At 42.3% G+C, this 14,116-nt stretch overlaps 1 protein-coding gene across 2 annotated transcripts in view; it reads right to left on the bottom strand.

Annotated features, from left to right (window-relative positions):
* RTF2 (replication termination factor 2) overlaps positions 1-11,264 on the bottom strand; it is a 38,691-nt gene extending 27,427 nt beyond the window's left edge. For both annotated transcript variants that reach the window (XM_036121045.2, XM_036121046.2), the window contains exons 1-4: positions 11,113-11,264; positions 6,810-6,904; positions 6,012-6,105; positions 4,023-4,162 (exon numbers count right to left, since the gene is read on the bottom strand). In XM_036121045.2, the coding sequence (XP_035976938.1) occupies positions 4,023-4,162; positions 6,012-6,105; positions 6,810-6,904; positions 11,113-11,181 (398 nt within the window). In that variant the 5' untranslated portion in view covers positions 11,182-11,264. The remainder of the gene's footprint in view (positions 1-4,022; positions 4,163-6,011; positions 6,106-6,809; positions 6,905-11,112) is intronic.
* Positions 11,265-14,116: the final 2,852 nt, after the last annotated feature.

Genomic DNA, 14,116 nt, shown 5'->3' with positions numbered 1-14,116 from the left:
AGAGAAAAATGGTCACATTTGATTCCGTTAAGGAAAAAGAAATTAGTATGTCCCATATATATTTATTTATATACTACTTTAAACCAGAAATATAGGCCATAGTCCCATTCCTGGTCCCTTGTAATAATCCTTTAGAATAATGTCTCTCCTACAAAAAAAAATAAATACGTTAAAGAAAAAAAAAACCCACAAACATAAAAAGTCAAAAGACAGAACAGGAACTCTTGGGAGAGACTATTTTAAATATGTATGAGATTCAGTGTTTTTTTTGTTTGCTTTAGATTTTATTTATTTATTTGAGAGAGAGAGAGCACAAGCAGAGTGAGCGGCAGGCAGGCAGAGGGAGGAAGAGAAGCAGGCACTCCACTGAGCAGGGAGCCTGATGTAGGGATCGATCCCAGGACCATGGGATCATGACCTGAGCCGAAGGCAGACGCTTAGCTGACTTGAGCCACCCAGGCGCCCCGAGATTCAGTGTTTATGAATATTCAGAAAGGTCTCAAAAAGCAAAAATAAACAATGTATTAGAAAAATGGGCAAAGGCATTAACATGCGATTCATGGGAGAAATATAAATGGCCAAAACATAAAAATGCTTAACCTCAACTGTAATTAAAGAAATTCACTGCAAAACAATGATGTGCCATGTTTTACGTATCCGGCAGTAATGAGAGAGACTAAAGTTATCCAGCTAGAAACAGAGGAAACAGGCATGTCTGTTGGTGGTGGGCACAACACAGTGCGTCTTAAAAGGACAATTTGTCAGTATCGAGGAAAAAAAGCACTTTTTGGAGCATCTCCTATAGAAACATGCTCACGAGCGTGCAAATGCATAAATATGTATTTATGAAGTTGTGTAGGACAGTGCTGCTCGTAACAAGGAAAAAGAGGAAAGCACCTAGATGTTCATCAACAGAGGAATGGTTACATAAATTATGAACACTCACACAGCTATTAAAAGAAGCAAGGTAAATCTGTATGCGAGGCCATGAAAACATGCTCACATTAGACAGAGAAGTAGGAAACAAAGAGGTTACAAGATATGTCTAATACGTTTCCACGACTCTAAAGAATATACATTTATTTATATTTCCAATGTCAGAGGTGTAGGGAAGTGTGGAGTATGTGTGTTGGTGCTGGGCAGGTCTGGGGTGGGGGGGGCGGCGCTGAAACTCCAAACAACTAAGAATGCTGCCATGGGAGGCGAGGACTGGGGGAAAGGGGCAAAACTCACCTGCACATTTTACTTTATATATTCCTCTAAAAATGCCACAATAGAAAGTCCCTCCAATTCCTTAGGGATTATAGTGGATACAGATTGCCTTAACAAAAACCCAATTAATAACACTGTACTACATTCATTTACTGTTGTTTAGGACCAAAAAAAAAAAAATCCTTTTTTATGGATACTTACTAATTATTAATAATTTAGAAAATTATTTGTTTAAAGATTTATTTATTTATTTGACAGAGAGAAGCAGCAGAGGGAGAGGGAGAAGCAGACTCCCCGAGGAGCAGGGAGCCCGATGAGGGACTTGATCCCAGGACCCTGGGATCATGACCTGAGCCGAAAGCAGACACTTAACGACTGAGCCACCCAGGCACCCCAGAAAATTATTTTTCTTTAAACAAAGGCTCAATGTTTTCATTACACTAGTCATTTATTTCTATTTTTCTCTATATTTAAATCTTTATTATATAGGCTTTAATAAATGTATGATTTTCTAGTGTGGAGGCCATATTAATAGCAGGAGGGCAAAGCCAAAACAGGCAAAGCTCAATTAACTGGGAAGAGAGAAGAGAGGAGATTAACCAGTGAAAAAGGGGAAAAACTAGGGAAGCCACAATCGGAGCAACAGGCTACAGGTAACCCCTGCTCAAGACCCCAGAGTTGAGTCTGTTTCTGCTAAGTTCCTCTTTTGAGGTGAACCATGGTTTTCTTAAAAAGAAGTGGGAAGCCAGACACAAAAGGTCAAATACTGAATGATTCTATGTATAGGAAATCTCCAAAATAGGCAAATCCATGAAGACAGAGAGCAGACCGGCAGTGGCCAGGGGCTGGGGCTGGGGGAGTGGGAAGGGACTGCTCTGTGGCTACGGAATTTTCCTTTGGGGGGAGGGAAATGGAGGGAAATGGAAGCAGACAGAGGTTGGTGGCTGCACAGCATTGTGGTTGTACCAAACACCCCTGAAACATGCACCTTAAAATAGTCACTTTTATGTTACAACTTTAACCTTGAAATAATGTGTGTGTATACCACATACTGAAATGCACACAAAAGTGGGATGAGGTGAGTCTACTTCCCCAGAACTTTAGCTTTTTATTTATTTATTTATTTATTTTTTCCTAACCCTAACCCTAAACCCAACCCCAACCCCAACCCAGAACTTCAGCTTTTTAATTAATGCATTACTTTTTCTTTCTTTCAGCTTTATTTAGGTACAACTGACAAACACACATTTTCTATATGTAGGGTGTACAACTTGATGATCTGATGTACGTATACACTGTGAGATGATCATCACTATCAAGCCAATTAACATATCCACCACCTCACAGAGCTACCACTAAATGGTAAACTCTGAGAGGCTTAAATGATTTAAAGTCAGACTATCTGAAGAATATAATCTTTTTTAAAAATTAATTAATTAGTTGATTTTTTGATGTAGTGTTCCATGATTCATTGTTTGCGTATAACACCCAGTGCTCCATGCAATACGTGCCCTCTTTAATACCCATCACCGGGCTAACCCATCCCCCCACCACACCCCCCAAAACCCCTGAAGAATATAATCTTTAAAAGCCCCTTGGGCCTAAAATTTTACTTCTCTCCAAATCCACAAAGCCACAGGTTATGCCATTTCAGGGCATGGTGGTCAGGCTGTCTGGCCTAGTATGCCACGCACAGCGCACACACGTCTGTTCAACGGATGTGTACAAATGTGCCAGAATGCTCCAGATTCAATGTGGTTGTTTATAGCTCAAAGTTTTTACTTACTTGAGATTCTCCCCGTTTCACCCCCACCCATTTCCTGAATGAAAATAGTAAAAAAGTACTACCTTTCAATAAGTAATATGTTAGATGGAAGGTTCCAGATGGCAGGTGGGACTACCAGTTATTATTTCTAAATGGTGGGAAAAGAGTTGAAAGCTTTGGCTTACTGAGACATTCTATAAAAAGGCACCTGCTACAGTCAACATTCATATTTTTTAAGGCAGAAATATACAGGTCACTTATGTTTGCTATAGAACTCTTGACCTTAGGATTTCTGGTGCTCTAGTCAGAGGATTTGTTCGCTACAAATTCAAAGCAAGTTATCATTATCAGCTAGGTCTTCAGCTGACTGGCTGAGCACGCACTGGGTGACACTGTTTTCCACCACACAGTTTTCAGCAACTGTAAGGAAATCGGAGCTGCCTGATGGGCAACATTTGTCCTTTGCTTTATTCCCGTAAGAAAAAACCAAATAATCCAACTCAGGTCTCATAAAGTGTCACAGGAGAAATTTTTAAAATCCCTCTTTACTCTAAGTGCTCCTACTCTCAAGAACAGCAAGCACAGACACCAAAGTTGAGTGGACTTGGTGGGACACCACATGAGAAGCGGTTGTGAGGGAACGAACATGGTCTCACGGCAGCACCACTGCCTCTCAGACACAACCCGAACCAAGGGCACCTTAAAGAAGACGGTGTGATGAGGGGCCCCTGGGGGCTCAGTCGTTAAGCATCTGCCTTTGGCTCAGGTCACGATCCCAGGGTCCTGGGATTCAGCCCCCTCCCCCCCCAATCGGGCTCCCTGCTCTGTGGGAAGTCTGCTTCTCCCTCTCCCACTCCCCCGCTTGTGTTCCCTCTCTCGCTGTCTCTCTCTGTCGAATAATCGAATAAATAAATAAAATCTTAAAAAAAAAAAAAAAAAGGAAGAAGAAGAAGACTGTGTGATTATAAAGCTACAGCACAAACCCTAACAGCACCAGGATTATCTAACCAGACTCCACACCATCTGCCCCACATCCCTTACTGACCTGTGCCGGCCATTCATCTCCAAGCCCACAACGGGGCAGATGAAACGTGCCCGCTGGAGGTCATCGTGTTTGTCACCTTTCGTGTTTCCTTTGTCCCCTTCCCAGGCAGGATTATCAGAAAGCCTTAGTTCTGTCACATTCTGTGAAAAACCATCCATAGTTTAAGAATTCATCTGATAAATGGATCATCCTTAGCCTCAATAACCACCTAAATCGATAGAGAAATTGTTATTCCAGTCCTTTCCCATCCAAACCTTTTCTTCCTAGCTCCTTTCCTTTGGCCATCGATTTTAACATGGATAAAAAAATTAAACCATAAACTGCAATAGAAAACAAGAGTTTTAAAATTCACTGACTGGCAAGTGAATTAGTTAATTTCTATTTTATAAATATTTTGCTATCTAAGGAAAAGTACCTTTGGACATGAAAAATAAGTCCACTAACAGAAAGTTCTGTATTAATTTCATCCAGAAAGGAACATTTTCTTTCCCTGCAAATGAATCCTCACTGAGGCTGTTCCATATTCCTGGTGGCCCATGTTTATTTAGTAATTGAACAGACAGGGGCGCCTGGGTGGCTCAGTCGTTAAGCGTCTGCCTTTGGCTCAGGTCATGATCCCAGGGTCCTGGGATTGAGCCCCACATCGGGCTCCCTGCTCGGCGGGAAGCCTGCTTCTCCCTCACCCACTACGCCTGCTTGTGTTCCCTCTCTCGCTGTCTCTCTGTCAAATAAATAAACAAATCTTTAAAAAAAAAAGGTCATGGATAGTGAGTATTCTCACCTGTGAGATGAGATAAATAAAATCTTTAAAAAAAAAGAATTACTAATTTGCCTGAAATTATATCTTGTATCCTGTAATCACTCCAAGAATTCAAACAAAAGGCCTAATACAATAAAAAATTTACAAAGAAAGAAGAGAAAAACCCAAAGCCTTATACGGAGAGCCAGGGGCTCTGGTTCTGGGTTGGTGCTTCATTAGCTATGTGGCCTCAAAAAGCCATGGATAGGGGCGCTTGGGTGGCTCAGTCATTAAGCATCTGCCTTCGGCTCAGGTCATGATCCCGGATCAAGCCCCCATCAGGCTCCCTGCTTCGCGGGAAGCCTGCTTCTCCCTCTCCCACTCCCCCTGCTTGTGTTCCCTCTCTCGTTGTCTCTGTCAAATAAATAAACAAATCTTTAAAAAAAAAAAAAAAAAGTCATGGATAGTGAGTATTCTCACCTGTGAGATGAAGTGTCTGACAAGGTTGATGGTCCTCAAATTCTCTACCACCTTCCTGATGTTTCTCCCATTGACCAGATTTGCAAGATTTTGGTCTCTTAATCAACTTCCTTTACTAAAAAACTTGTTTTTCCATTTTATAAAAGAATTTTAACTGTCAGTCAGAACGTCTAATTAGCAGGAAATACCACACTGACTTAATAATGATCTACCTTATAAAATTCTCTAATTCTGTGTCTTCCAAATCAAAAATTCAAGTAGCTGAGTTTTAACTACAAAAATGATGTCTCCAAACATTTATACATCACATTGTTTTCAAAGTTCTTTTGCACATATTAAATTGTAACAAATTTATAAGGCAGGAAGGACAGGCATAGGAACTCTTAGCTTGAGCTTTAAGTGACCTGCCCCAAATCACACTTTCTTTTCTTTTCTTTTTTTTTTAAAGATTTTATTTATTTATTTGACAGAGACAGAGATAGCAAGAGCAGGAACACAAGCAGCAGGAGTGGGAGAGGGAGAAGCAGGCTTCCCGCTGAGCAGGGAGCCCGATGTGGGACTCGATCCCAGGACCCTGGGATTGTGACCTGAGCCGAAGGCAGACGCTTAACGACTGAGCCACCCAGGCGCCCCCAAATCACACTTTCATTAGGTGGCTGGGTGGGACTAGAATTCCAAATTTCTGAGTTCAGTCTATAATGTACATGAATTCTATAAAATAAACGTTAACCACTGAGACCCCTGGAGAACTTCAGAATCACTGGTCTTACCTTAATGCTTTTAATGTGAGATGCTGCCTTCCCAAGAGCCTTTTCCGAAGATTTGTCCAATAGAAACTCAATGACGGCATCTTTGTTATAAAGTCTGCAACAATAAGGATGAGTCAGAACATTCTAGCACCAGTCAACCTCCACACAAAGGAGTAAGACAAAATTCAGTACAATCCAAAGTCATTTACATCTGATAACAGGAATGCCCTGCATTATTAAAAAAGTAAATTAAATCCTGTCTCAACTATTCCCAGAGTATACAAAGAAAGAAACTAGTTTAAACCAAGGGTTGCAAACTGGTGGTCTGAGGGCTGAATGTGATCTGAACAGGATCTTAAAAATTGGGAAATGTAATGTAAAAGTACATTTTCAACTTTTCCTGGGAAAAACAATCAGAAGTTCTGGAATCACTAGGCCCACATTCTTGAACTGCAACAACTGGCTGGAAATGAGTAGCAGCTACCCTTTTAGACAGGACATGAACTGTCCAGTTTCCTCCAGTCCCCACCATTCCCTACGACCCCACATAGCTCCTTCATGCATTTATGTTCATAACCGAGCTCCTACTGGCCCCTGAATTTTCAGATCCTGGATTAAATAAACCAAACTGAATAGAAAAATGCAGAAGTATGTTCAGAGACAGGGAATAACCACCTAGGCTTCACAAATTTGTTTGAGATGATTCACATTTCATGAATCAACTGCATTTACACATTAAAATTCTTTTTTCTTCACATTAAAATTCTTTTAAAAATTAGTTAATAAAAACTCATCTCAATTAAGTAAAAGGAACCATACCTGCCAAGTTCACAGGCAACTATTGGTCGCCTTAATATTTCTTGACTTAGAGTACAATAGTTCCATTGGGCCACTAATTCAGCATCTTTGTCAACCTAAGAAAAGAAAAGAAATCCTTCCAATTAACTTTCACCTCTGAAAGATATATGATCCACAGTTCTACCTATAAGGGCTTATTTAGTTATACCACATGTGATGATTTTTGCCTTTTAAATCAAAGATAGTGACACATGAAGCTGGGATTAAAAAGTCCAAGTAACTAATACCATGTCAAATCAAGTTCCCACTAAACAGGACATGTCAACAAAACAGTTCATATCAAGTCATTAAATTGCTTATACAAGCTGCATATAAATATTAGTGTCTGTATCTATTTTTTATTTTTTATTTTATTTATTTTTTCTTTTTTTTAAGATTTTATTTATTTATTTGAGACAGAGAATGAGATAGAGAGAGAGAGCATGAGACGGGGGAGGGTCAGAGGGAGAAGCAGACTCCCTGCCGAGCAGGGAGCCCCTTGTGGGACTCGATCCCGGGACTCCAGGATCATGACCTGAGCCGAAGGCAGTCGCTTAACCAACTGAGCCACCCAGGCGCCCTGTATCTATTTTTTAAAGTTTATTTATTTTTTTAGTAACCTCTGCACTCAACGTGGGGCTTGAACTCACGCCCCCGAGATCAAGTGTCACACGCTCTTCCGACTGAGCCAACCAGGTGCCCCTAGCATTTGTACCTTAACAGTAAGTTAGAGAAGCAGGACAGAAAAAATAAGCAATACAGGCTAATTTCTATCAGTGGGAAAGGCTCCAAAGTTTTAGCTGAATTTAAAGACTGAGAATCTAGAAAATAGTTATTTTTTTTAAGTTCAGCACAAAGACTATATAATTCTTTATAAAAATCAAATCCAAACACAAGACCTTCTACTGCCCTCAAATGATATTTCACCTATATAATATTCCAAGTCCCACTATTTTCCCCTCCTAAAATGCCAAACCTGGATAATAGGAGGGCACAAGTGGGAGAAAGTAGGGAGAGGAAAAAAAAATACGGAAAAATTCCCTTAAATTTACTTTTTGCAGTAACAACTGCTTGTTTACTGTGTGCCAAGTGCTGTGTTAAGCAGTTTCTGTGACTTAATCTTTTAGCCCTCATAAAAACCCTAAAACTTAGTATTTTTACTTTGTTACTGAGGAGATGGAGGTACCAAGAGGTTAGGTTACATGTCCAAGGTCTCACAGCAAGCAGATGAAGAAGCTAAGATAAGAACCCAAGCAGGCTGGCTCCAGAAACCAAGTTTTGTGGGTTTTTTTTTTTTAGATTTTATTTATTTGACAGAGAAGGGGGGAGGGGCATGGTGGAGGGGAGTCTCAAGCAGACTCTGCGTTGAGTGCGGAGGCCAAGGAAGGGCTTGATCCCATGACCCTGAGATCATGACCTGAGCCGAAACCAAGAATCAGACACTTAACCAACTGCACCACCCAGGTGCCCCAGAGACCATGCTTTTAATCACTACTTTCAAAAAAAAAAAAAAAAATCACTACTTTCTACCGATTTTCTATTATTTCAAATAGAACAAAATAAAAACAAAACCCACACTATTGCAACTGTTATTCTATCCATACCCCAGATCCAAGAGCTATACTTTGGTTGCTTAAATAACTTTTATCAAAATTCACAGTGTAGCCAAGCCCCAAGAAAAACCTGCCACCAGTGAAGTCGATTTACTACACCCATTGCAGAGTCAAAAAAGCCACGTTCAGCAAGTCCAGGATCTCCTTTCTGGATCCCTCACCTGCTTTACCCATAGTACTTTGCTGATTCAAAAGATAATTGGGATAGCTGGGGACAGGGAGAAAAGTGATAAACTAATCCTTACCCAGGTTGGTAACGCCAAAAAACTTCTGAAACATTTTTTTTTTTTTTTTACCAGGGTCTCTCCTCAGGGAAAGGTCTTAAATTACAGCAATGGTTTTACCAGACCAAACACACCATGTGAGTGATCAAAAATATTAAATTATTATATATCTATTTGAAATGTAAGCAATGCAAAGCCTGAACTCTGTTCACTGCCGTGTCCCCAGGGCCTAGAATAGTGCCTGTGATAACCATTTAATAAAGTATTTGTTGAATAAATAAGGATAACAAAATCCATCCTGCCTGAGCACTCTGGTTGTCTCAGATCACCCTTTCTTCTTTTCTGTCCCCTTCTGACACCTTACCAAGCTTTTCATTAAGCTACTCCTCTTCAGCCCTGGTCACAAGTTAATGAAACTAGCTGAATACTTTTTTGGAAAAGCTCTCATGAGTGTTAACTATTTAGCATTAGTCTATGCATCTGCAGGTGTGAGGAGAGGGAACACTCCATCCTCTTGAGAGTCCATTCATTCTCAAATTCAACACATTTACCAGATGTCTACTGTGTGGTGGACAAAGGTAAGACACAAAGTCTCCATTCACGTCTGAGAAAGACAGACAATAAACAAATGAAAACAGCGATAAGCACTATAAAGAAAAGTAAAGCAGCAAAAGAGGATAGAGAGCAATGGAAGTGAGATGTATTTTGGCAACAGTGGACTGAAATGACATCTGAGGAAAGAACTGAATGAAGTGAGGAAACAAATGATATGAACATCTCAGTGAAGAACATCATCAGGTTGTGGAAATTACACTCCAGGCTGAGAAACAAAGGCCTGTATGGCTGAAACAGAATGAAAGACCCGGAGAGGGGTAGAAGATGAGGTGGAGCGGCAAGGCATCTGATCACACAGGACCTTGTGGGATTTTGTTCTGAATATAACAAAAAGCTGCTGGAGGATTTTAAATATAGTAGTGATACACGAGATTTACCTTTTAAAGATTTTACCTTTAAAGATTTTCTAGCTGCTCAATAGAGAATATATGCAGCATCCACATGTGCCAAGCACTGTATTAGGTACTTTACATGCCTTCTGTTATTAAAAAATAATTACTGGGGCGCCTGAGTAGCTCAGTCTGCCTTCGGCTGGGGTCATGATCCCAGGATCCTGCGATCAAGCCCCACATAGGGCTCCTTGCTCAGCAGGGAGTCTGCTTCTCTCGCTCCCTCTGCCTACCGCTCCCCCTGCTTGTGCTCTCTCTCTCTCTCTCTCTCTGTTAAATAAATAAATAAGGGGCGCCTGGGTGGCTCACTTGTTAAGCATCTGCCTTGGCTCAGGTCATGATCCCAGGGTCCTGGGATTCAGCCCCCCCCCCCCCAAATCGGGCTCCCTGCTCCGCGGGAAGCCTGCTTCTCCCTTTCCCACTCCACTCCCCCTGCTTGTGTTCCCTCTCTCACTGTCTCTCTCTCTGTCAAGTAAATAAATAAAATCTTAAAAGTAAATAAATAAATAAGCAAACAAAATCTTAGGGAAAAAAGTAATTACTAATGCGGGGCACCTGGCTTAGCTGGTAGACCACGTGACTCTTGATCTCAAGGTCATGAGTTCAAGCCCCACGATGGGCGTAGAGATTATTTAAGAAATAAAGGGTTAAAAAAATAAAGTAATCACCAATGCTAACTTTTAATTCCTGAATAAATGGTTGGAAATCCTGGCTTCATTACCTGTCAGTTGTGTGATCCCGGTCATGTTACTTACTCAATTTCCCTGTTAGTAGCATGAAAATTATTATATACAATTTTTCTCAGTTACCTGGGGGAATTAAGAATTATCCACTCATTCACTTACTCACCGTATTTACTGTGCCAAGAACTGTGCTAGCTGTAGAGGGGAAAAGGTGAAGACTGTGCCACAGGGAACTTACCTTTCTCTGTGACTGACATTAATCAACCATGAAGGCAGTGTGCAGGGTGGTAAGATAGTTTTTTAAGAGAAAGACCTGATCTCATGTGGATAAGAGAACCTTTGGGACGAATTCCCGGAGAAAATGAAGTTAAGTGTGTACAAAGCTCAATAAACAGCAGCCATTTGTTTCATCGTAACTAACGGCAGACAAGCTTTAAATCCTGGCCCTGCCACTTACTAGGGTTGCAACTTTGTCCGCTTGGCCCTCAATTTCTATGTCTGAACAGCGAGGCTGATGACAATACGTGCCCACAGGGCTGTCGTGAGAACTGTGCGAGCTACCGCACATTAAGCGTACTGCCAGGTGAGTGGCAACAGTAAGCACTCAATAAAAGTCTGATACTAATATTGTTGTTAATTCTGAGTTCTCCAAATGAGATAAATGAGCACGGCAGCGTCAGGAACGTCGGTAGCTCCCCGCCCTTCCTTCGCTCCCTGGAGAACCCCCTACCGCTGGTCCCCACCGGACCCACGTCGCTGACCTTCTCAACCTTCTTCGGCCCCTTCACCAGTTCGTGTCTCTTGGGGATTGTTCCTCCGTCGCAACCCATCGCCAGCCAGGAGTCAGAGTCAGTAGCGATATCCCGCAGCGACCACTTCCGGGGGTCCCTGGCGACCTCTGCAGTCACTTCCGGCGCGCAGGGATGACGTACCACGCCCGCCGAGGCGCAGTGGGGCGGACCCGTTGCCAAGCCCCGGTTGCCATGGAGAGCGTCGCTAGGCGCTGGGCGAGGCGCCGCGGCTAGGGCTGCCGGAGCTCCAGCCAGTCCTTGCACTCCCAGGGGCTGGCGGAGCGTCCACGTCTCCCGGCTCGGCCGGTTCCTTCCTCCTTCCGGTGGGTGCAGGGTTTCTGATGCACCGTGGCGACCGCTCGCCGCGCTTAGGGGGCAGGGGTGACTAAAGAGCACCCCCGTTCTTGGGCCCCGTCCCACCCCAGCGTGTCTGACTGTGGGTCTGGCACATCCCCGCGCTCTGAGCGCTGCGAGGGAAAGGGCCGCATTTTGTTAATGCAATTAACGATGCAGGTGAATGGCATCTGTTATTTCAGATAACAATTAGGTGTTTAAGTGAGAACTTTTTATGGAGCACCACGGTGACTTCAGCACTCACAACAAATCCTGTGACGTGCTGTTATAGGAGATTCTGGGGGACGTAAGATTCTCTAAGGCCTGAAATTTTGACACTGCCGTGCATACGGTCTATAGAGGAAAAGTTGCAAGGAGTCTGTATGTGCATGTATTTGATTCGCAGCCTCCTTTATTTTTTTTATTAAAAATCAGGTATACTGAACAGAGGCAGGTATAAAAGCCACACTGATGTTTACCTGCCTTTTCCGAGAGACACGTTGTACTACGTCTGTAACGAGAACCCAAATCCCTTGCAAAATCCCTGCTAAAATCCATGACTGTCTGCTTCTATGCTCTTGACTATTTTTCCAGTTGTTCCTTTAATTATTATAAATATTAGGGGAAAGTCTAACCACAGCGAGTAAGGTGGACCTACGTAATTGGATGTTACCTTGCTGACCAAAATGAGACATAAAAAAAAAAAAATCTGAAATATTCCCCAGTTGGGAACAGAAAATATGTGGATATGAAAACTTCACGGATTGTAACATAGGATTATCTGTTACTGCAATTAATGGGAATTAAAAGAAAATCAATCCTTTAATTCGTTGGTCTCTCATTGCCTTATGATTTATTTATTTATTTTTTAATTTTATTTTTTAAGATTTTATTATCTATTTGACAGAGAGACACAGCGAGAGAGGGAACACAGGCAGGGGGAGTGGGAGAGGGAGAGGCAGGCTTCCTGCTGAGCAGGGAGCCGGATGCGGGGCTCGATCCCAGGACCCTGGGACCATGACCTGAGCCGAAGGCAGACGCTTAACGCCTGAGCCACCCAGGCGCCCCACCTTATGATTTATTTTTATACCAGTCACAGATATTGTAAAGTCTGTGAGGGTAGGGACTTTGCTTTAGTCCCCATTGTGTCCCCAGTGCATGGAAGAACCTTTGGCACACTCAATATTCATTTCCTCAATAAACCAAAAAGGAAGTACTGACACATTCAAGGAGGGTGACAAGTCCAGTTTTGGTAGACCCTAAAACTGGTAAGTACTATAAGAATCCATTTACAAGTAAGGAAATAGAAGCTGGGAAAGATCAAAGGACTTGCCCAAGGTCCCACAGCTAGTAAGAGGGAGAGCTAGGACTGGGTTACAATATTAGTTTTCCCCCCTCTGTCCCCAAAGGACAGAAAATCAAGTTACAGAATAGCATAAATGCAAAGATCTTTAAACAGACTCTCAAACCAATGCCCTTTTCTGGAGACTCAATCTTCCCCTCCCTGAGTTCATTTGGAGAAATGAAAATAAAAATAACTACTCTTTATTAAACCATGACTGTGCACTGGGAGATTTGGATCATTGTTTCCTCTGTCTTCATAATTTAGGAGGTAGGGGGTATAATGCCTTCCATTTTCCAAATGAGAAACCTGAGACTGAGGTGTACAGTCTTGGGTCAGGGGCCCACAGCAGTCGAGTAAAAGGAGTACAAGATGAGAGGCTTTCTCAGATGAGGCCCATGTGACTACAAATGCCGTGTTCTTTAACCTCTCCCCAAAAGCTGCTGTGAAGCCCAGCAGGGCCAACTGGGTGGATGTTGAAGCTCTCGGGCAGCTGAATTTTTTTTTCTCTTCCTCCTTGGTTTCCTCATTTAGAATATTGGTTTTTAGGCTGCTCTGTGCTGTAGACGATACACAGCTTAAGCTTTTGTAGAGTTAGTATCATCAACAGCAACTAATTTGTGTTGAGAGCTGGCTGCGAGTATCAGGTCCTATGCTCAGGGCTTTCCGTGATTTGAGCCATTTTGTTCTCAGCACAGTAGACAAACTGGTATCATTAGCTGCCATTGCTTTCCACTGCCTTTGCTGAGTGAACTGAGACAGGATATTCCCTTACAAGGATCTTTGATGACAACTTCACCCCGGTCAAACTGTGGATTTAAAGGGCAGGAGAGGAATAAAACCAGGAAAGAGAAAACCATCATCCTGTGGCAAAACCAGTATTTCTTAACCTCTTTGGGGTTATTGGACTTGATAGAGAATTTGATGAAAACTTTGGACTTATTCCCCAGAAAAATATCCAGTGGTACATAGAAAATTTTGCTACTGTTTACACATCTATGTATTTCATGCATCACCCACTGAGGCCCAAGCTAAGAACAAGTACTCTAAGTGCTCCTACTGCCCATTACAATCTTTCCCAAATGTTCCAGCCTTCCGAACCTTGAGGGTTTGACTTCCGGTGAGTACTGCCCATGCGCTCTCCCATAGCTGTTTACAATTTTGTCTGGACAAGGCAGACAGGCAGAGTGACTCGTTTTAAGAGTTAGCATGAAAAAACAACAACAAACGGCTGTGTGTTAGGATTCTTTAAGAGTCTCACAACCATCACGTATAGTTACACTTCTGAGGATGTCCCAA

The sequence above is a fragment of the Halichoerus grypus genome, chromosome 10 (genome assembly GCF_964656455.1).
Source record: "Halichoerus grypus chromosome 10, mHalGry1.hap1.1, whole genome shotgun sequence".
NCBI lineage: Eukaryota > Metazoa > Chordata > Mammalia > Carnivora > Phocidae > Halichoerus > Halichoerus grypus.
This window is presented reverse-complemented; position numbering and strand designations above follow the sequence as displayed.